Source organism: Phascolarctos cinereus, unplaced genomic scaffold (genome assembly GCF_003287225.1).
Source record: "Phascolarctos cinereus isolate Bilbo 61053 unplaced genomic scaffold, phaCin_HiC Scaffold_726;HRSCAF=1367, whole genome shotgun sequence".
Taxonomy (NCBI): Eukaryota; Metazoa; Chordata; class Mammalia; order Diprotodontia; family Phascolarctidae; genus Phascolarctos; species Phascolarctos cinereus.
The window spans coordinates 422,496,342-422,519,218 of NW_027556098.1; the positions used below are offsets into that span (position 1 = coordinate 422,496,342).

A 22,877-nucleotide genomic window follows, 5' to 3' on the forward strand; every position below is an offset into this window, starting at 1 on the left:
CTCACAGAATCTGAGACATCACCTTTATGGATCTTATCTTGTTATATGATATGAGATCGTGCTTCATGCTTAATTTCTGCCAGACCGCCCTCCAGTTTCCCAGTAGGATTTGCCCACGTGTGAGTTGAGTGGTTGAGTGCGTCTTCACCTGTGGGGCCTTTGGGTTTATCAAACGCTAGATTATTATGTTGTATGTTGTCTATCTATTCTGTTCCGCCCATGGACCCCTCTATTTTTTCACCAGTACCAAATTCTCTTTGATGATCATTGCTTTGCTGTATAGTTTGAGATTGGGTACTACTAGGCCCCCTTCTTTCCCACTTAATTTCATGATTTTGCTCGAGATTCTTGGCCTTTTGTTTCTCCAGAATACCATTATTTTTCTCTCTAAAGTCATACTTTTCATAGTTCGATTGGCCCGGCACATATAGCCCATGTTCCACTGTACTTTTGGGGTTTATGAGAGGGACACTACACACAGCACATGTACAAACTTTTCCTCTACTGTAGGGTGTGTGGCTGTAAACATTTTTGCATTCCCTGATGTGGTCGGGAAAAGGGTTTTATAAACTGCGGTAGGGCTGAATGGGCTCAGAAGACGGAAGCTCCCCAAGGGCAGGGCCAGCCTCCTCTTTGTCTTTGCCTCCCACACCCACAGCAGGCATTCAGTCCTTCAAGGCCTCCACCTAGTTCCGCCTCTTTCATCCTTCCTGGACTTGGCTGATCTGGATATAGGTGTAAGAATAGATAGATGGATGGATACAAGGATACCGATGTCTAGCTATGCTATATCTCTCTCTCTATAGATACACATCTATCCGTAGCTACACATGGATGGAGATTTTTTATATTTAAAATTACATTCTATTTTGCATTTATAAACACAACACATGTATGCAGGATTTAACGACTTGGGTTCGAATCCCGCCTCTCCTCCTCCGTAAAGGGGCTGGCCTCCCAGGGCCTTTCCTACATCTAGGACCCGTACTGGTCCCCTCCTTGGAAGGTAAGCTCCTCGAGGGCACACCCAAACTCCATCACAGTCAGGTACTAAGGAATAAGGGGGGTGGGGGCGGGCCGGAGGGCCAGACCGGAGCCCCGCCCTACACGCTGGAGGTCCAGCCTCAGTTTCCCCATTTGTAAAATGACCGAGCTGATGATCTCTAAGCGCCTCAGTCTGCTTACATCGCGGAACTTTCTCCCCCTCTTAGGGCTTCATTTTGCCCATCTGTAAAATAAGGGCATTAGACGCCGGGATTTGCTTAAGGGTCCTCCAGCACCCGGAGGTCGGCGGCCTGGACCTAATTTGCATGACTCCGCCCATTCCTACCACCCACTTCTGCTCTCTGAGAGTCTGATGGTGAGGGCGGGGCCAGAGCGGCGCAGATTTGATTGGACAGGAATCCCCGGAGCCATGGTTACGCCGAGACGACCCAAGGACATACTCAGACGCAGGCGCGTAGCCCGGGAAGACGTAGCCACCACACAGAACTACGTTTCCCAGGAGACGCTGGGGCGAATTTCTGGAGACGTCGGCCAACAGAAAGCCGCGGCCTGGACACATGTATCAGCAACCAGCCAATGAGAGGCCAGCAGAGCAGCCGGGGCGGGGCAGGGAGAAGGGAGAAAGAGATACAGAGAGAGGGGAGGAGGGAAGCCGAGGCAGGGCCGAGGTGAGGGCGGGGCCAACGCACCCTCTCCCCCTCCCCTCGCCCTCATCCTTTCCTCCCCCTCCTTCCCCTCCCCTCCCATCCCTCATCTCCTCCTCACTTTCCCTTCCCCCTCCCCTTCTCCTCCACTACGCTCCCCTCCCCCTCCATTCCTTCCCTTCCCCCTCCTCTTCCCTTCCCCTCCCCCTCCAGCCCCCCTCCTGTCATCCCTTCCCTCTCCCCGATCCTTTCCCCCTCCCCTCCGAGTCCACCCCTACCTCTCCCAAATCCCCTCCTCTCCCCCTCCCCCTTCCTCCTCTCCATCCTCTTCCCTTTCCATCCCTTCCCCCTCTCCATCCCCTCCCCCCTCCATCTTCTCCCCCTCTCCACCTCCTCAATTTCCTCCCCGTCCATCCCTCCCCCTGTCCATCCCCTCCCCCTCTCTCCTCCCCTCCCCCTTCTCCTCCCTCCCCCCTCTCCCCTTCCCCTCTCTCCATCCCCTCCCCCACCCCCTTATCCATCCCCACCATCCCCTCCCCCTCCATCCCCTCCCTTTCTCTCTCCCCTGCTTCCATCCAGCCCCGCACTTACTGCTTCTCTGCTCTGGGTGTGTGTGTCTGCAGGTGGAGGAGGAGGGGGAGGAGGAGGAGGAGGAGGAGGAGGAGGAGGAGGAGGAGGAGGAGGAGGAGGAGGAGGAGGAGGAGGAGGAGGAGGAGGAGGAGGAGGAGGAGGAGGAGGAGGAGGAGGAGGAGGAGGCGGCCCAGGAGGAGCCTGCCTGCAGGGAGGAGACTCCCCGCTCCGCACCGGACATCCAGCCGGGCAGCCGAGAGGGGCCTGGAGCCGGCCATGACGAGGCCCCCCGGCTGAGCCCCGCAGGGTAGGTGAGTGCCCTGGCTGGCCGCAGTCCCTTCGCGACTCCTCTTCTCTGCCCGACGCCGCTTGGGAGGGCGATCTCAGTGCGGCCAAGCCCTCGTCTCCGCGGGCACCAGCCCTGGCCTTGCCGTGCCCCCCACGCCCCAGGGGAGGGCTCACCGCGGGGCCCCCGGGGCAGATCCCAGCTTTTGCAACAAAGTGTCCCTGGGAGTAACCTTGGACAGCTCGTTCAGTCTGCCCGTGTCTCTGCTTACTGCACTGTACGGTGGAGCCCGTGATTCTGGCCCTCTCTCACCCAGGGCTGGGGGGGAGACAGTGCTGCCCCTCCCGGGCCTCAGCCCTCTCCTCTCCTAAACGGGAGTAACCCTTCCCTGCTCTTGCCCTCAGTTTCCCCTTTTGTAAAAAGAATACTCAAAGTGCTCCCTCCCATTTCTGGGGTGTCCAGGGGCTTCTAGAACACCCCAACAGCCCTGCCAAGTAGGAGGAGCAGGTAGAGGCGAGGGAGGCCCAGGGAGGGGAGGGTCCCGGCCCGGGTCACCCGGCCAGTCAGACTGCCCATCTGGTGGCCTGGCAGAGGAGACTGGGGCCAGCCGGGCCAGCATGCCCAGGACCTGATCTGCCTCCTTCTCTTCTAGCCTCAGGGATGCTGGGAGGTCACTGTGTCTGATGGAGAAGAGAAGGAAGCGGAGCCTCCTGGCCCAGAGATGCCCTTCTGTCATGGCCAGTGCCCCTGGAGGCCAGGTCCCTGCCCTGCTGGGCCTGGATGGGCTGCTGGTCGTGAAGGTGGAAGAGGAGGAGGAGGCTGCGTGTGAAGAGGTGCCCGACCCCGAGTCCTCGAGGCAGCATTTCCGCCAGTTTGGACATGATGGGGAGGCTGCGAGGCCCCAGCAGGCCCTGGCCCGGCTCCGGGAGCTCTGTCACTGGTGGCTGAGACCAGACATTCACACCAAGGAGCAAATTCTGGAGTTGCTGGTCCTGGAGCAGTTCCTGACCCTACTACCCAGGCAGGTGCAGGTCCAAGTGAGGGAGGAGCAGCTGACAAGGGCCGAGGAGGTGCTGGGCCTGCTGGAGGGGCTGGACCACCAGCTGGAAGAAAATGGTGAGGAGGACCAGCCTGGTGCCTGAGGCTGAGGGTCAGCGAGAGGGCAGCAAGGAGAGAGAGCTCCCTGGCGCTGGGGTGCGCATCCTCGGCCTTGTAGCAGACCGGCTCCTGGGAGCTCATGGAGGCCCCCTCCAATGCCTGCTTTTACAGATGAGCAAACGGAGGGCAGAGGAGTGGAAGGGAACCTCAGAGTTGGCCGTGACATCAGGGGGCTCCTAGCCCCAGCCAAGGCTAGGCAGAATCCCTGACCCGTGCCCTTCTGGCCTTTGCTCACAGCCCTGCCCTCATGGGGAGTCCACTCCCTCCCTTGGCAGGAAGCCCAGTGGGCCTCTGCCCCAGCTCTCAGGAAGTTCTCCTAGAAGCCCTTTGCTTGCCCCCTTGCTCTTGGCGCTGCCCTGTGGGGGCGGGCAGCGCATGGTCACTCCTTTCCCATGACAGCCCTTCAGAGGGTAGCTGTCCTGACCCCTAAGAATCTTCTGTTTTCCAGGTTCTTCTACTGTCCTTTCAGTGCCATGTTCTCAGGGCCTTTCCCCATCCTGGCCCTCCTCTGCAGCCTCTGCAGCTCACCTGTGTCCTTCCACTGGCATGCTCAGAACTGGGCACAGTCCTCCGGGGCAGAGTGCAGGACACATCTCCTTCTCTTCTACCTTAAGCTCATCCAAGATCTCATTAGCTTTATTGGCTACTCCATCTCACTGCTGAAATGGTGAGAGCTGGCAGTCCACGAAAACCCCAGTCTTTTTTACTTAAACTGTGGCCTGTCCCTGCTTTCCTCCTCATGTATATGAGAATATAACATCTGGGGACCCCTCCCTCTGGGCCTTTAGTTAGCTCCCCCACCTTCTTCAGGGGTGGGGAACCTGGCCTCCAGGCCACACGTGGCCTTCTAGGTCCTCAGGGGCGACCTTTTGCCTGAATCCAAGTCTTACAGAACAAATTCTTTTATTAAAGGGATTTGTTCTGTGAAGTTTGGATTCAGTCAAAGGGCCGCACTTGAAGATCTGAAGGGCCACATGGGGTCTCGAAGCTGCAAGTTCCCCACGCTTGTTCTAGATCCTTCAGTGTGGCCTTTTGACTGAATCCAAATTTTATAGAACAAATCCTAGGCTCTATGCATGGCCTCAAGGCCCCAGGTTCCCCACCCCTGTCTAGGTGTTTTGTGGTTCTGAAGCATAGGTCATGAGCCCCCACTAGTGTATTTTTACTAGTCATCCAGAGGACATGGTTCACAAGAGAAGCATTTAAAAGAATACTGTTAGTAACTGTCCCTCCTGTAAACCTTGAGTTGGCTCTCCTGCAAATTGACCTTCCCTCATGGGAAGAGCAGGCTGCATGGAGGTAATTGGTAGTGTTCACATGGAAGGAATACAGGTGGCCAGTATGTACACATGGAGGGGCAATGCCTGACTCCTTTTACTCTGCAAAGCTGGTGCTGTGTCTTCTTGCAGTCTGGTGATTCTCTGTTGGAACTCTTCCTAGCAGACGTTGGATCTCAGCCTTTCCCTGCCAGCCTTTACATCGATTTGTCTGAACCCACATGTTGGACATGCCAGGTGTCCCTGTTAAATGCCAGGTTACTAGGTTCAGCTCCACAGTCCAGCGTGGCAGGATCTTTTGGACCTTGTCTGTATCGCCCAGGGTGTTTGCACTGCCCCTCCCTATTGTGGCATCTGGAGGCTTGATGGCTGCACCTTCTCTGCTTTGATCTAAGCCACTGCTTAAAATGGGAAGCAGCCTGGCACCAGCTGCAGGGCCCAGAGGCACTTCATTCGAGACTTCCCTCCAAGGTCGTTTGTTAAGCACATACTATTTTCTAGGTGTTAGAGACACAGAAAGAACACAAGCGTGGCCCCTGCCTTCCAGGAGTATACCTTTTACCCAGGCGACCACCTGTATGGAACTCAGTACAAACTCTGGAGCTGCTTCTTCATCCAGGCCGGTCTTTACCCAGCTGTGCCCTCTCCTCCCCCACTTCTTCCTGTCTTGCCCACAGAGTAGCATGAATGATTGTATACAGCCTTGTTAAATTCTAGGGCCTGTCTAGCAATGCTCTGAAAGGAGGAAATAAGGTCCGGCCAGCACAGCCTGTTCAGATGAAGCCATGTGTTCTATCTATAACCATCCCTTTAATAATCTGTTCTAGAACAGGGGTGGGGAGCCTGTGGCCTTAAGGCCACACGTAGCTTTCTAAGTGGTTAAGTGCAGCCTTTTGACTGAATCCAAATTTTATAGAACAAATCCTCGAGGCCACCCGTGGCCTGGAGGCCACAGGTTCCCACCCCTGTTCTAGAACTTTGCCAGGAACTGTAGTTCTGCTCTGTAGCTCGGGATGGTCAGCGCTGGCCCCTTCAGGCTGGCTGAACCTCTCCCTCTCTGGCCTTTCTGCTGTCGCTGCAGCCCACACCCACTAGTTCTTTCAAGACTCCAACATGCTGTTCATCTGGGCCTGGTGACTTGAGGTAGCCCTTGTGATTTCAGATTTGGCCCAGAGTCACAGAGGAGTCATTGAGCACGGTCTCATACCCAGGTCCCCCGGCACCAGATCAGATGATCTCAGCCAGACACCGTGCTACGGAGTTGGTGGCTAATGCTGGTGAAAGCCTTCCTTCCTATGAAGGGCTGGAGGGTGAAGTCCAAGGCCTCAAGCATTTATTAAGCACCTGCAGTGTGCCCAGCACATGTGCTGGGAGCTGGGGCTACAAAGACCCTGAAGGAATCTAGGTTCTGATGCAGTGAGAGGTGGGGGATGACAATATCTACATATCAAGATGTATGAAAAATAATCACGATAATTTTTTGAGGCATCACTGGTGGCTTTGGGGATCACAAAGGTCTCATATCAAAACTGATTCTTGAGCTGTGCTTCTAAGGAAACAGGCTTCTAAGAGGTGGAGGGGATGGGATCCATTTTAGGCAGGGCGGAGGTCCCCCCACAGGCATTGTGATGGGAGATTGGGTGCTGTGTCTGAGCTCTGGAGAAGAAGGCTGGTATCTATACAGAAGAGAGTGTGAAGGGCATAATGTACCCTGAGGCCTGGAAGTTCAGCTGTAGGGGATTATCCATAAGAAAACTTTAAATGCTAAACAAAGGGGTAGATATTTTATCCTCCTGGCCATAGGGAGTCACTGCAAGAGGCAGAGTAATGGAACAATGTGCTTTAGGAAAGTCACTTTGGTGTTTTTTATTTTTTGGGTTTTTTTTTGTCTTTTGGTGAGGCAGTTGGGGTTAAGTGACTTGCCCAGGGTCACACAGCTAGTACGTGTCAAGTGTTTGGTCTGAGGCTGAATTTGGACTCAGGTCCTCTTGACTTTAGGGCCAGGGCTGTATCCACTGGGCCACCTAGCTGCCCCAGGAAAGTCACTTTGGCAGTTGTATGGAGGGTGGATTGGATTGGGTGGAGACTAGGGGTGAGGACTCGAGTTAGGAGAAGGGTGGTGAGGTCCTGAAGCAGGCTTATGGCTGAATCAGTGGGGAGAAGGCCAGCATCATGAGGAAGAGGAGGAGGTGGAAATGCCCACCTCAGTCCATCATATTTCACCAAGGTCGTCCACATCCTATGGTCCCGACCAGGGGAAAATTCCTTAAACAAAGTGTATTCCTGAGGACTTGAAGTACCGGAGAAATGTCAGTGGTAGGCCTGAGGATTGAGGCAGAGGATCCCAGGCTCTGCATTAAGGGTCTTGAGGAGGATTCCCTTGCACCTGGCTGGTAGTGACCCTGCTACTCTTCCACCAGCCTCTTTGGCTGTGTCTTGGGGAGGCAGGAGCATTCACCACACATCCAGCCAGGGAGTAGAGAAAGATGCTGAGAATAAACATGGACAAAGGAAGACACAGATGTGTGCAGAAAGATGCCTCGGAGGAAGCCACTTCAAGGAGCAGAGGGCAAGCTCTTTCTTGTGCTAGACAGCAGTACAAGTGGGTTCACTCAAGGAAGGATGGCAGCACAAGGGGAGGTTGTCTTCTCTTTTGGCTACCGAGGGCCTGAATGCACTTGTGAGGGAGTGTGCCCCAGACATTTGGCCAGGAGGCATATTTCATATTAACTGCTACTGTACACCTTTTGCTGAAAAGGATTGCTGTCTAGTGGCTGATTAAAATTGGAAGCCAGCCAGTAGGGGCTCCTGAGCAACGTCACTAGAAGCCGTAACCTCCAGAACCTAAAGAAGTAACAACCACCGTTGGTGGGCTGGGACGCCAAGGAGAGTTGGGCTGTTGTAGACCCAGACTCCAGAGGGTCAGTGGGAAGACGCCTCAGCCAGTCCTGTGCCTTACATTGAGGCCCAGAGCAGGGCAGGGGCCGCCCAGCTTCCCTTCCCTTATTCCGTCAGGAGACGGGATAAGGCGGGCTCTCCAGTGTAGACAATGAGGCAGGAAAGGGCCCCGAGTGGGAATCCTGCCTGTGCTGCTTGTGTGACCTTGAGCGGGTCCCCTCCCCTGGGCATACTTCCTCATCTGTAATTTGAGAAGAGAAGGGAGCGAGCATTCAGTAAGCTCCTACTATGTGCCGAGCACATATTTACCAATGTTTTCCCATTTGATCTGGCGAGAGGCACTCTTGTTCTCCTCATGTTACCGATGAGGAAACTGAGGCAAACAGGGGTGAGTGACTTGCCCAGAGTCACACAGTAAGTGTCTGAGGCTGGATTTGAACTCAGAGCTTCTTGACTCCAGGCCTGGTGCTCTATCCACTGAGACACCTCACTGATTTTGCGGGGATTTGGCCAGCTCTAAACCTGATGACCTTAGGACCTCTGCAGAGTTTCGATCTCTGGCGGAGATGTCTTTTTCTTTAGGGCAGGGTTAGAAGGAGTGAGCTCTGGAAGGTGGGACAGGCCTATGGGGGCCTGTGAAGATGATCCCAGATGCAGCGGCCCTCATGGAAAGGGGAGCTTGGAAACATCTGCCCCTTCCTCAGGCTCCCCATTCTCTCTCCCCTCCCAGGCCCACAGATGTCTGAACTCCTACCTCAGGAGCGGTTGAATGGAGACCCTGGTGTGGAGGTGCCCCCAGCCAGAGCTGGGTATCAGGTGAGCTGGGATGGCCTGTCCTCTGAGCTCCCAGGCATGGTCATCCCTGGCCAGGCCCCCAGCCACATCCCCCTGGGCCTCAGCCTGGGGCCTTCCCCATCAAGGGCCCTGTCTCTCTCCCACATGATTCCATTTCTGACTCCTAATTGTGTCCTGATTCTCTGGCTCGCCTTGAGCTCCCTGCCTTCCTTCCCATCCCACATCTCTTTCTCTCCCCTATCCCAGTTGCTCCTCATGTCTGCTACTGGCCCGGGGTCTGTTGTCCCACCCTCCCCCCCCCCAGCCCCGAGTTGAGGCAGACACGGGCTGTGATGACATTTTCCCTTTGTTGCCTCCCCGACTCCCAGCTTCTGACAGGATCCTCACCCGTGGCCATGGCAGACTTGACCTTTGCTGATGTGACTGTGAGCTTCTCGTGGGAAGAGTGGGGGCACCTGGCACCTGGCCAGAAGGAGCTCTACAGGGATGTACTTTGGGAGAGCTATGGGCACATGGGCGCCCTTGGTGAGTCCTCGGGTTACTGGCAGGCAGGGGCATGTCCTCTCTGTCTTGGTCTGGTCCCTGCGTCCCTCTCGCCCGTCCCTCTCCTTGTCTCTGTGACTCTTCATCACTCACAAATCGAGAACATGGATTACTATCCCTTTTTACAGATGGGAAACTGAGGCTCAGAGAAACGACCTGACTGGCCTGGGTTTACCCGGCTAGTGGGTACCAGGGCCGGAATCCAGCCCAAGCCTTTGTCCATTTACTGCCAGTTCAGTATTCTGTCCACTGCAGCTGGTCCCCTTCCCGCCCTCTGGCTCCGTCTGCCCCATACCTGTCTGTATCCTCACTCCCCATCCCACTGCTTCGGGTGTTTCCTTGTCCAGATCTCCTTGGCTCCCCCTTGAATTGTGTCCATCAGACAGCATTGGAGGTTGGGGGGATGCCACTGTGGGGCATTAGTCGGGGAGCTGGCCCTTCCCCACTCTGGGGAGAGAGAATGAGGGAGGCCTTGCTGGGCCCCAGGACCTCCCGTCCTCCTTGGCTTTTTCCCAAGACCGTAGGCTGAGGCAGAGGGAGGGAAGGACTAGAGATGGGGACACGCATAGGTGGGCCAGAAGAAGTCTGTGGGCACAGGAGAACTGGGGCTGCCCTTTGTACAGTTGAGGGGGAGGAACAAAGGAGAGGTCAGATAGCAGGACAGACTGGAAGGGCATGGGGGGGGAGCATCCTGGCAAGAACCTTGATAGGTTTGGGTAGGAATGGGCAGGAGAGAGAAACTGTAGGGCTGGAGGAGGAGGAGGCCCAGAGGAATGTACAGAGAAATGGCAGAAAGAGAGTGGTGAGGAGATGGGCAGAGAGGGTTGACAGACCAGGCCCCTGTAATGACCCTGAAGCCAAGACTGAGGGGGTGGCAGAGACGCACCGACAGGCAGGCAGTGATAGAGGCCACGTGGGGGCCCCTGGAGGTCTCCCCGAGCTGGCCACTGCCCTGACACGGACACAACCTGGGGCCTTCCTCAAGTCCCAAGTGCTCGCATCTCCCCTGGCTGCCAGGGCTTCCTCAGGCCACTGGCACCTTGGCGAGGGCTCACAGGGTCATTAAGTCTCCCCTCTTCCCTCTCTCCTTTCCCGACCAGGAATTCCTGTCCCCAAACCAGACCTGATTGCCTTGATTGATGGAGAGGAGGAGGCCGAAGATGGGCAGCTCTGCCTGGCTGGAGAGGAGAGCGTGCCTGGAGGGGCCCAGCCAGGTGAGGAAGCCATGCCCAATCCCCACCTACCCTGCCTTGTCATTCCACAGGGGCTAGACCTGAGAGGGGGCCCCAGAGCAGGGACATATATCCTTGTCGCCCTCAGGACTGTGTCCACCCAGGCCACGTGGGGCAATTCTGGCAGCAGCAACCCTCACCTGCCCTGGAGGCACAGATGAAGTCCAGTGTTCATTGGATGGAGGCCTTTCTAGACAGCCCGCCACGCACAGGCTCCCCAGCCACGTCACTGCTCCAGGGTGCCCTGTGCGGACCTCCAGGTCCCCCCCTCCACCCGTCTAGGCTTTCTCAAGCTCAGCTGCCCTGGTAGCACTGGCACTGCCAGCCAGCCGTGCTGATGCCTTCCTCCCTGGGATGTGTGGGGAGGGGCTGGCTGTAGCTCTCAGCCAATGAACAGATCCTGCCTCTGTGTCGCCATGGACATGAGTCCTCTTGAACTCCCTGCGCCCCCAACGGAGCCAGGGTCCCCCCCCCTCCCAGCCGTGAGCTCCGTGTCCCTCCTTCCTGTGTCCCAAAGGGTCATTCCCTTCATTCCCTGGGGATAAGGCCAAGAGTGGCCCACAGGAGGGGGGCAGGGCCGGGTCAGGGCCCGCCCTGGGCTCGGATCCTGCAGGGCACTCCAGGAGGGGACCGACCCACAACAAAGTGACGCTGGGTCTCTCAGCCTCCCAGCTCTCACCCCTCCGCGGCCAGTGGCTAGCTCTCCTCTCCCTGAGCCTCTGTTTTTGGCAATGTGCAGTGCTTGGCCTCCATAATAAGGTTTGCCAAGCACTTGGGATATGTCTTCTCATTTGAGCCCCAAGATAAGCCCATGAGGTAGTTACAACAGGTATTGTTATCCCAGTTTTACTGATGTGAGGTTCACAGCAATTAAGTCACCGGCCTAGGCTCACATAGCTAGTTAACATGAAAGGCAGGATTTGAACCCGGGTCTTCTGGGTCTAAGTCCAGCCTTCTTATCTACTATACTGCTTTCTAAAGGTCACTCTTTAAGGTTGTTTTATGACTTTGGAAAAGTCCCTTTCTGGGCCTCTGAAAACAGGGCTTTTGGAGAGCTTTGGCCACAGGGATGCTTAACGGCCCTCGTGGCTTTGCCTTCATGGGAGCATCCCTACCAGGGTGGGTGGGAGGCTCCTACGTCCTTGTTACTTGAGTCCTCTCTCCCTCCAGGCTGTGGGAAGAGACTCTGTAAGGTGAATCCTCAAGAGAAAGGGCCCCGACCTAGAGCCCTGCAGGTTGCCCCGTCCCCTCAGGACCATGCAAAGTCACCAAGGCAGGACGCGAGGACAAGGGCTTCTGGAGAGGGGCCAGCGAGCCCCTGTGTCCCCCCTGCCCCTCAGAAAGATCTTGTGGCTGCAAACATGCCATCAGTACAGTGCCAGCTCCCCCCTGCAAAAGGGGGCAAAGGGAGAGCCCAGCAGAGACCTCTCCCCCGTGAGGGAGGGGCTCCTCGCTGCCTGGAAGAGAAGAGCCCCTGGAAAGACCTCCCAGCCCTGACCAAGGGACCCAAACAATACAGATGCAGGGACTGTGGGAAAAGCTTCCACTGCAAATCTCCACTTGTCCGCCACCAGAGAACGCACACGGGAGAAAAGCCGTTTAAATGTCCCGACTGCGGGAAGGACTTTAGCCAGAGGTCCAACCTGAACATCCACCAGAGGGTGCACACTGGGGAGAAGCCCTACACCTGTGCTGACTGCGGGAAGGGCTTCAGCCACCAGACCACGCTGCGCATCCACAGGCGCACCCACATGAAGGAGAAGCCCTACACGTGCACGGAGTGCGGCAAAGGCTTCAGCCAGACGTCCCACCTGCACGTCCATCAGCGTGTGCACACGGGCGAAAAGCCCTACAAGTGTCTCGTCTGTGGGAAGGGCTTCAAGCAGAGCTCTAACCTGCAGGTCCATCAGAGAGTACACCGGGGAACAGTGGCCTCTAATCGCCCAGAGTGACGCTCAAGAGCCCATGGCCCTGTGCCTCATTCATTCATTCATTCATTCAGCAGGCCTTCCTAAAAACCTGCTGACTGCTGAGTTCTGAGAAATGTAGCACAGGCCTTCCTCTGAACAAGATTATAGTCTAAGGGTGGAGGGGAGAAAGGGATGTGGAAAAGAGGCCGTGTGCTTCACCATAAAGATTGTTGTATTTTGGGTTAGAGGCCCCAGCTCAGCAGCCTCCTTCCTGGCTCATCCTTAACCACATCATGCATTTCTCTGGCCCTCCCTCAGTCTCCTCTACAAAATGAGGGCACTGGGCAGGAGAACAGTGGGGCCAGGTGGAAGGAAGGTGTCCTGGGTTTAAAGTTGGAGGACCCCACTTAGAATCTCAGCCTGCTCTGTACTTCCTTCACTTCTCTGGCCCTCAGGTTCTCTTCTGTAAAAAGGAAGGCCTTGGTCCCAGCTACTGGGTTAAGTTCTCAACTCTTTCACAAAATGGCTTGAAAACCTGGAAAGTAGTCTGGCAAAATAGCCTAAATCACATCTCCCACCACAGAGCAAGAGAAGCTTCAGATAAATACATAACACAGACAGAACAAATGGCAATGGTCAAATTAGGCACTCAACAGAGACATCCCGTAGATAGGGGAAAATGTTCACAACCCAGGATGGACAGTCTTGACAATACAGAAATGTCTTTGTACAAAGAAAACCCATGCAGTTAAGATGAGACAGGAATTGGGGAGCTGGGGGGACATCTCTGCGGCAGTTCCCTCTGATAAGGTCTTGTTTCCAAGAAATAGGAGGAACTTATTAAAATTTATATTAAAGTATTTGAACAGGGAGTTCTCAAAGAAAGAAGTCCAAGCTATCAACAAATAAAAATGCTTCAAATCACTAATATTTAGAGAAATAACAAATTAAAGCAATTTGGTCTCCACCTCATACCCATCAAAGGTGACAAAGAGGCAAATGACAAATGTTGGAGGGGCTGTGGAAAAACAGGCACGCCAATGCAGCATTGATGGAGTTGTGATCATTCACAGTCGGGACATTCTGGAAAGCCACCTGGACCTTTGCCTACCTGAGTCATCAGACTCAGCATAGCCTTTGTCAGCAATACCACAACTTGTCACATGCCAGCCCCCCAAGATCAAAGAAAGGAAAAAGACCCATATATATACACACATATGGTATGTACATATGTATGTGTATATCCACACACACACACACACGAGAAAATGTGGTGGCTTTTCCTGTAGTAGCGAAAAAACAAACCCCAAACCCTGGACACTATAAGGTGGTGCCCACCTGTGGGGAATGGCTAAATAAACGATCGTATGTGAACATAATGCAATATTATTTTGCCACATAAAATGATTAAATGGACAAATTTATAGGAAACTGTGAAGACCTTTCTGAACTAATGTATTGTACAGTGAAGTGAACAATTTATAGGATTACAGCGTTATGAGAAGAGACAACGTGAGACGGAAGAATTCTGAGGCAGTGAGAGAGCAGGAGCGCAGAGGACCAATAATGAGGCATGCTTCCCACCTCTTACCAGAGAGGTGATGGACTCTAAGTGACACGTACGTTTTGGACACAGACAGCAGGAATTTGCTTTGCTTGACTGTGCATATTACAAGGATTTTGGTTTTCTTTGTTGTTCATTTGGGAGTGGGAGAGAGAAAATAAATGCTTTAAATTGGAAAAAATAAAAATTAAAAAAAAATTTGTGGTTGGACTCCAAGCTCTAAGATCTTTTGTCATCTGAGTAGGAGTTCTGTCAGGTCCCTTCCTGCTCTTAATGAAATGTGAGAGTGAGGTAAATGCAAATGTGAGGTCCGGCTGAAGGCCTATGGAAAATCAGAGGAGGCAGCTCTCACTATGTGATGGTGGGTGAGGAATCAAGGAAGGCTTTGGGGAGGAGGTGGCCCCAGATGAACATGGGGAAGGGCTTTCCAGACATGGGAGGTGAGATGAACAGAGGAGAGACAGAGAGGAGAAATGAAGCTTCGAGGTTCATCTGCTTTGGCCAGAACATAGAATGTGCAAAGAGGAGGGGGACGAGCTAGGACGAGAAAACTTGGGTGGAACCAGAGTGTGAAGGGCCTTGAATTCCAGGATCAAAAGTTTAGCCTTTATATCATGGGCAACCACAGTCTTCAAGGTCACAGAGGAAAGATAAGATCCCAGTGTGTAAAAAGCTTCAAGGGGATTCTACACTGGAGACAGAGGAGATGCTCAAGAATTAAATCCTACAGATAAAAAAGGAAACAATTCCAGTGAGAAGGAAAAATGGGTTTTGTCTGAAGATGCTGGTGTGTTGCATAAGGAGCTCACCACCCAGTATAGATGATGAGAAGGAGTTTACAGAAGATGGGGGCGAGACCAGGTAACAAGATGGATATAAGACCCTGGAACGTGAAAGATTAGAATGAGCTCAAACTTGGCGTGAAGGAAGCCAAGGATATCAAAAAGGACTTTAAAAGCCATATTGGAAGAAAAAGGATTGGAGAATGGGTGGATAAGACCTTTGCTTGGGGAGTGAGGGATGAGGAGGTCTTAGACAAAGTAGAGCTTCATTCTTTTGTTTCTCTTTTTTCTGCCAAGGGGAATTACCTTGGCAAGCAATCGATGAATAAACATTTATTCTAGCAATAGACATTTACACCGGAACTAATCCAACACAAATGGTTTGTGGGGAGTTGATAGCTGAGATAAGTAAGGAGACAGCAAGAGAACACCTCGAAAGCTTTCCTTGAATTCAAGCCGTCTGCTCCACCTGAACTTCATCCTTGGGTCCTGAAGGAGAGAACTGGAAAATTCGTTGGCTGAACCGTTGCAGATATTCATTCAAAGATCATGGAAACCGGGAGAGGTACCACCAGATTAGAGAAGGTTGAGGGAGCCAATTTTCAAAAAAGGGAAGGGAATAGTCTTCAGAGTCAGACCTGGAGCTGTGGCTGGAAGTGCAGATTCAGTCTCAGTGTCAGGAACAACTTCTAACAGCGAGAGGTTTCTCAAGGTGGATTACCTCAAAATGTTCTCTTATGTGGAGGCCTTCAAGGAGAGGGAGGAGGACTGCTGGTTGGGGTGGATTGGACCAAAGGGCTGCCGGGGCCCTGGCGAAAAGAGGAGTTCAGAGGGAGGCATGAGGAAGATGAAGATGAAGGCTATTACTGGCGAGGCCCAGGGAGTGTGAGGCATGAACCGGGGTGCAGGCAGTGGAAGTGGAGACGGCAGGGCAGTGCTGATCCTCCTAACAGTCCTTTTTCTTAGGGGTCCCAAGAGCCACAGAGCCTTGGATGTGGACAGACCATCTTGGGCTCGGGGGGAGGGTCACTAGGCTGCTTTGTGCCCCGTCACAAGCTGCCTGAATCGAAGCCCTGCAATGGGGCGATGCAGGTCAGGGACCTCTGGAGGCTGCTTTTTGGCTATGCCCAAGGTCCAGGAAAGCCTTCCCATGGGCTTCCCTGACCCTGAGGGGGAAAGGCAGCCCACCAATGCCTGGACAGCATCGTCTTCAACAAGGCAATGGCCACGATTGGGGGAATATCGACTTGGAGTCCAAAGATCCTTGGACTTTAATAGAGCCCCATCATTTTACTGTTGAGGGCAATGAAGCCTAGAAACATCCCATGATTTGCTTTGAGTCACACAGGTAACAAGAATTAGTGTTTAATAATTAATGACAGAAATATGGATTTGAAGTCAGGACCTGTGACTCCCAGGCTGATCACTCTTTCCACTCCATGGGAAGAGTGCTGGCTTGGCACTGGGATCTGGGTTCCAGTCCTAGATGTGCCTCTTCAGGCAAGGCCTTCCAGGCGAAGGAACCAAGCAGTGATGCACACTGAGTTACCCTATGGAAATGGGGCTAATTTAAAATGGCCGTAACATTCAGATCAGAGAGTAACACATAAAACCCACTCCTGACTTGTCATTTAAGGAAGGAAAGAACGTTGCTCAAAGGTGGGTTGCTGGTTCTACTCAGACACAATCACTCCTGTTTGCTGTTTCACTTAATTGTTTTGGGATCACAGTTGGGTGGATTCACCTGGGAGTAGCCCCAGGGTTTGTGGGATGGGACAAAGCCTTTGTCCATACACAACCCACTGGGTACCAGTGCAGGCCTATGGCCGCCCCTTTGGACCCCCTTTTCTGCTTAAATGTGTCCTAAGTGATGGATTTTGTACCACTTCTTGCAAGGAATGCCTGGCTGCTTGGCCATGCCATGCTGCTAAGGAAGTTCTGTTCACCTCAGATTCAGAGAGCACTGATTTTGTTGCCTCCTGGATCTGGGGACCCCAACCCAAAACCCTCTGATGGGTGGGTTAGCGCACTGTAAGACCATTAGGGCGAGCCCACAATGGGACCCGGCTGCTGAGTGAGCTAACAGGATCTTGGGCAGCTTTCTGGAATTGGTGATTGCTGGGACGAGGGTCCCTCGGAAGGCTGAGGGCCAGGGATTGATGTCTCACTTTGCATAGGCAATGCCCCACAACAGACTAATGCAGTTACTGTGGATTTCTTGGGTGTGACGCCCAGGCCAGCCTGCAGTTAGCTCCTTCGCACAGCTCAGTGAAAGACTTTGCTGCTGCCTGTTAACTTTTAAAACACAAATTCATTGGCATCTTTTGTTTTCAAGTCCCCTACGACGCTGCCTTCGGGAAGGCTGGCCTTGGTCCTGGTGGCCAGCCGGGTGGTGACTCAGAAACCTTCCAGCCCAAAGTCCTCAGGGGAAACGGACTCGGGGGACTTGGGCTAAGGTAAGGAGGGAAGTGGGAGGTGGGAGTCACAGCCCACTCTCCTGGCATCAGGGCATCTCCGTGGCAGAGGTGTGGAAAGGGTGGGATGGAAGAGACCATCGAGAGGTAGTCTGGGGACAGGCAGAACCGAGCACGCAGAGGGAGGGCGTCACTGGTCACGCTGGGCTCTCAGGACATCACTGTGATGGAGCCAGGAGTCTCCATCCCATCCCTATCCCCAGCCTGTTCTACCAAAGGCTCCAGGTAGGACCAAGGCCTCCCTTTCTTGGTCGAGCTGAGTCCTTGCTCCCGATGGGAAGGCTCTTTCACTGCTGCCTAGTGTTTGTTCTTCTAGGTTACTTTCTCTGACTTCTGGATTTATTTTGTTGTTTGCTACATGGCTTGGTGTTCAACAGCAAAGGAGACAAGTGATGGACATAAAGCTTGGGGTCTTCCTTTTTCTCAATAATGAACGGTGATCAGGAGTTAGCTTGAGCCTAAAAACCCAACCTCCCAGAATCATACTATTTAAGGGAGCAGTTGGATATGCTTCTAGCTCAGTAACCCCCCTCTGAGGAAGGCAGAATGGTGGCCTTTGGCTCCAACCTCTGCCTCCCCTCCAGGCAGGAATGCCAGTCTCCTTTACAGAGAGGTAGGGGAGAAGAGGCTGGAGATGCCAATTCTGCCTCCCTTCCAGCGCCACAAGTTGGGGACAGCCCTGTCTATGGATGGGCCTTGTTTGCTACATGTGATTCCAAGTTGTTTGGCATAGAGAGAGGCCTGTGTTCACGGTGGAAAGAGAAGATGTGTGCCCAGATTCCACCTCTGAGGCCCAGCACCTATGTGACCTGGGGCAAGGCCTTCAGACTCCTCACCTGTAAAATGGGAGGAGGGCAAACTGGATGGCCGTCCAGCTCCGATCCATGATCTTTCCCAGTGCCTCCACTTACCCTTTTTGTCTTTTATTGTTTTTGCCAGTCTGAAGAGGTGAAATGTTACTGATCTTAATGTGCATTTCTCTGACTGTTATTGTGATGAACCAGACTTCACATATGGTTATTGCTAGCAAAATCACAGTGGTGATAATGGACATCCTTGTTTCACCCCTGATCTTATTGGAAATGCTTCTAGATTGTTCCCATTACATATGATGCTTGCTGAAGGTTTTAGGTAGATGCTACTTATCATTTGAAGGAAGACTCCATTTATTCCTATGCTCTCTAGTGTTTTTAATATACATGTTTGTATGGTGCACGCACACATGTGTGCACACACATACACACACAATCTTCAAAAAAGCATTTGCCTTATAAGTACCTTGGAATTAGGCTTGATAGGGTTATATTTTGTATTTAGAGACCTAGATTTGAATCTTATGTCTTGGCTCTTACTACCTGTGTGGTTTCAGGCAAGTCAGTAACCTCTGTCAGCAAGCCTCAGTTTCCTCAGCTGTAAAACAGGGAGTTTGGACTGGCCCCTTTAAGGTCCCATCCATCTATGATCCATGCTGTATCTCACCTGCCGGTGTGTAAGCTCAGGAGCCAAACTGCACAGTGAACTCCTCTCCGCCCCCAACTCCTCCAAATAGATCTAGAAAACACCCCCAGGCCAAAGCCCGATGGAAAAAGCCAAGGAAAAAGCTCCAGAGAACCATTTTTCCAGCTCAGGTCAACAGAGGAGACAGACCGAGACGTCTCGGGATACTGGGGACGGGGTCTGGCCAGGAATGTGCCTGTGCAGCATTCCCAGGCAGGGAGAGGCTGTGCACCAGGGCAAGGAGAGGTCCCTCACCCAGCTTAAAGGGGCCCAACCCCGGGGAGGACACAGCTGCAGCCTTGGCGTTCACTGTTCGGGGTCGGGTGACACATTCTGAGCTGGCCTGCGCCTGGGGGAGCATTCTGGGGGCTCAAATGTCCAGGCTGGTATGGAGCCAAGAGCAAGTTCAGAAGCAGGCAGCAGTTGTGTGGCTTAGATCCCGTTTTTGTAAATGTTATGAGAGTGTGAAGGGGAAAACTGGAAAAGAAATGAGAGCCATGAAAGGAAGAATTGGAAAGGGAATTAATAACTTGGCCTAGAGAGGTACAAAACCTTGGCCTGAAAACGACAATGGATCAAACAGAAGCCAATGGCTTCACAAAATAGGAAGAAATATTAAAACAAGGTCAAAAGGCTGAAAAAATAGCAGGAAATGTAATGTACCATGGAGCCAACACTCACCAGGAAAATAGATTGAGGAAAAAAATTAAGGATGATTTAAGATGAATTTAAGAATGAATGAATCCATGACCAAAAATAAAAGCCTAGACATCATATTTCAAGAAATCATGAAAGAAAAGAAAATTTCCCAGATCTCCCCAAACCAGAGAGTATATTGGAAATGAAAAGAATCCATTGGTTACCTCCTATAAGAAACCCCAAACTGAAAACTTCCCCAAACATCACAGCCAAAATCCAGAGCTTCCAGGTCAAAGAAAATACATTGCAAGCAGCAGAAAGGCGGAATTCAATGACCAAAGAGCCATAGTCAGAATTACACATGATTTAGTAGCTACCACTTTAAGAGACCGGAGAGCTTGGAATAAGATATTCCAGAAGGCAAAGAATATAGGTTTACCATGAAGAAGAACTTATCCAATAGAACTGAGTATATTGCTACAGAGGGAAAAACGGACCTTTAATAAAATAGAAGGTTTTCCAGCAGTTCTGATGAAAAGACCACAGCTACATAGAAACTCTAATGTGCAAACACAGGAGGGAAGAGAAACAGAAAAAAGGTAAACCTGAATGAACAAAGATGAAGGAAGGACTGCTTACCTTCTAATGTGGGGAGATCATACATGTGTGTCCCCACTGAACCCCATCATCATCATGGGTCACAGGTCCGTGATCTTGGCTCTATCACACACCCAGGTGTTCATCTTTAAAAACGTGGGGGTTCAACTACAAGTTCTCCAAGTCCAGGGTGCACATCTCACCTCAGCACTCAGTGAGCTCGGGGCCTCAGTGGCCCCATCTTTCTTACAGATCACACTTTCAGTCATGCTCACCATCATACATTCACTGTCCACCTCAGAGTTGTGAGGAAGGCACTTTGCTTTCCAAGCCTTTATGTGTGTTATTGTCAATCCTGATACTGACACCGACCTGCTATGAGACTTGAGCTTTAACTTACCCATCTGTAAAATGGGGGTGGTAACCCTCATACTCCCTACCTAACAGGGCTTTGGGGAAGTGCTATATAAACCCTTAAAGAAAGGTTTAGAAATACAAACTATCACTGGTTAGCCACCACATGACCTCACCCTCAAAAGGGTTGGCCAAGCTTCTTCCGGGGCATCACCCATTTGTGGTACCATACTTTAGGATGAAATGTGTTGTAGTGTCTGAAGGGGAATGAAGGTGCTGGAGACCGAGCCCTTAAGGCACTGTGAGAGGGACCTGGGGGTGTTTCATTTGGGGAAGAGAAGATTCAGGGATGGTGGGGGGGAAATCCTGGCTGTTTTCAAGTCTTTGTGGGGTCCTTCCATTGTACTTCATCTGAAAAAGATCTGGGGGTCTTAGTGGGCTAGAAGATCACCATGGATTGACAGTGTCATATTGCCACCAAAAAGCTTCTGTGCCTGGGGCACTGTCCTCTGCCCAGGTAAGACCATATCTGGTACACTGGGGTCGGTGTGGGCACCACAGTGTAAGTATACTGTTAAGTTGGACAGCGTCCAGAGGGCAATCAGATGGCCTTGGGTTCATGCCAAAAGAAACACGTCACTCATCAGAAAACACCAATCCATACTGTACAGCACATTTAATCAATCAAGCAACATGCTTATGTTAACCAAAGAGATAAGTTACACATAGTTTTTAAAACAATCATAAAATCGGCAAATCAAACACAAAAGAAAACCACCCAAAATAAGTACAAAGGAAAAAATCATCAGGGAAATGAATGAAAGTGAAAACAAAACAATCTCAAATGAATAAAATGAGTGTGGAATTAAGGATCTCTAGTGGATACAGCCCTGGCCTTGGAGTCAAGAAGACCCGAGTTTCAATCTGGCTTCAGACACTTCCTAGCTGTGTGACCCTGGGCAAGTCACCTCACCGGTTTGCCTTAACCCACTGGAGAAGGAAATGGCAAATCACTCTAGTATATTTGCCAAGAAAACCCAAAATGGGGTCATACAGAGTCGGACATGACTGGAACAGCTGAGCAAGCTCCCTCTCAGCTCTGATGTCTTCTAAGAAAACCCTCTAAGAAAAATGTAAAGTGCTGACCAAAGAACTTTAAAAATTTCACAGAAATCTCGGGCCCACTCAGCACCCGGGGAGCCATCCTCCTATTACAGTCCAGCAAGTACAGTAAGTGGTTTGCCATGGTCCTGACCATCTCTGGGACTCCATCTCCAAAGTCCTTTCCTGATTCTGTCTAAACAGGACGAGATTCCTCCTGTCTACGCCATGATAAGCTAGACGAATCTGTATAACAGCTTGTGGAGGAAATTCTGGCGGGACTTTGGGGCCAGGTCTGGCCACATGGCATCTGAGGCCCCCCTCAGGTCTGGCTCATCTGTGTCACAGTTAGTAAAGTCACAAGTCACCCTTCACTGCAGGTCTTTGGGCGCAGGAGGGTCATTCTGTTGGGTGGAATTGGGATTCTTACTCAGGCCAGCATTGGAACAGAGGCCCTCTGACCTCCTTTCAGGCTGAGCCTCCGTGTCTCACATCCTGGGCTTATCTCCCCACCACAAGCTCTCTGTCCTCCATGCTTTTATTCGGGAACATCTTTTCCACTCCAGGGATGCAAATCCATGAGTCACATCCTTAGTGAAAGTTCCTTATTCAGGGTAAGTCTCTCTTTTCACCATCTCCTTTGGGTTCTGCCATCATGCACTGCCCTGTGCTTCAGTTTAAAGACTAGGGCCCCATGACTTCTAAGCCATTTTTTGGCTGGTGTAGACGATGCCTAAGGACCTTTCCACCTGAACCAATCCAAGAGTCTCTAGCAGGCCACCGCGGCAGAACGTCCAGAGAACACAGCAAAGTGACGTAGGTAGGAGACAGGTGTCGAGGCCAGAAGATGCAAAATGGTTCCTCCCCACAGTCCGGCTGTGCAGATGGGCAGCACACCCATTGTGGTCACACCACGCCAGGCATCATGAGTGTGATTACAGAGCACATTGAGGGATGTGAAAGCGATGTAACAGTTCTGGCAAAACAGCTGCGATTGGGCTTGTGGCAGTGGGAAGCAGGAGACCCAGCGACAGGAACGTGTAACAGTGGATCAAAGAAGAACACATGGCCATGGACAAAACCACCAAGACAGGGCTCTGTGGTGAGATGCTCTGAGGCTGGGGGATAAGTGTCTGTGTGAACGTGGCCACAAGCAGACCACATAAGTGTACACAGGGGACAGGCCCGACATATATGCAGCCCAAGCTCCAGCATCACTGACCCTGTGGGACGACCCACGGCCACAGACCCTTGGTGATGCCCCACCCTGAGCAAGACCTCTCTGGATTCCTGCCTTCCTTCCTCTCTATGCCGTGGCTTCTACTTAATCAGTGGGTCTAATGGGAGGTAACTGGATTTTCACATTATCTAAGATTTAAGACACAAGCTTTCTGAGACAATTTCTAAATGTCTCCTAAAGAGGTCAGCTCTGCAGCAGGTGCAGACTGTTCCACACTCTGGCTACGTATCCAGGACAGCGTCAGATGGCCATTCAGACTGGCTTCATCATCACTTTTTGAGAAAGCACTCAAACAGAAGCGGATAAATCTG

At 52.2% G+C, this 22,877-nt stretch overlaps 2 protein-coding genes across 5 annotated transcripts in view; one reads left to right on the forward strand and one right to left on the reverse strand.

Annotated features, from left to right (window-relative positions):
* The first annotated feature begins 2,386 nt into the window (after nt 1-2,386).
* LOC110220098 (zinc finger protein 263-like) lies at nt 2,387-12,868 on the forward strand. 2 transcript variants are annotated; one of them, XM_078146418.1, is made up of 6 exons: nt 2,387-2,530; nt 3,158-3,621; nt 8,569-8,654; nt 9,002-9,158; nt 10,277-10,390; nt 11,579-12,868. In XM_078146418.1, the coding sequence occupies exons 2-6, from the start codon at nt 3,189-3,191 to the stop codon at nt 12,358-12,360; spliced, it is 1,572 nt and encodes a 523-aa protein (XP_078002544.1). In that variant the 5' UTR covers nt 2,387-2,530; nt 3,158-3,188; the 3' UTR covers nt 12,361-12,868. The 2 variants fall into 2 exon arrangements, with proteins under 2 accessions (XP_078002544.1, XP_020859625.1); XM_021003966.2 differs by having other exon boundaries at nt 2,387-2,526.
* An 8,018-nt stretch (nt 12,869-20,886) lies between these two features.
* The window catches only part of VRK3 (VRK serine/threonine kinase 3), a 28,846-nt gene continuing 26,855 nt past the window's right edge, over nt 20,887-22,877 (reverse strand). For all 3 annotated transcript variants that reach the window (XM_021003955.2, XM_021003954.2, XM_021003953.2), the window contains exon 14: nt 20,887-22,874. The gene's annotated coding sequence lies outside the window, so the exon portion shown is untranslated. The remainder of the gene's footprint in view (nt 22,875-22,877) is intronic.

Excerpts from the sequence above, each read along its gene's own strand:
- LOC110220098 (XM_078146418.1), top strand. The coding sequence starts at position 3,189 with ATGGAGAAGAGAAGGAAGCGGAGCCTCCTGGCCCAGAGATGCCCTTCT. Across the intron at positions 8,655-9,001 it reads CAGCCAGAGCTGGGTATCAG|CTTCTGACAGGATCCTCACC; the intron begins GTGAGCTGGGAT and ends CCCGACTCCCAG. Across the intron at positions 10,391-11,578 it reads GCCTGGAGGGGCCCAGCCAG|GCTGTGGGAAGAGACTCTGT; the intron begins GTGAGGAAGCCA and ends CTCTCCCTCCAG.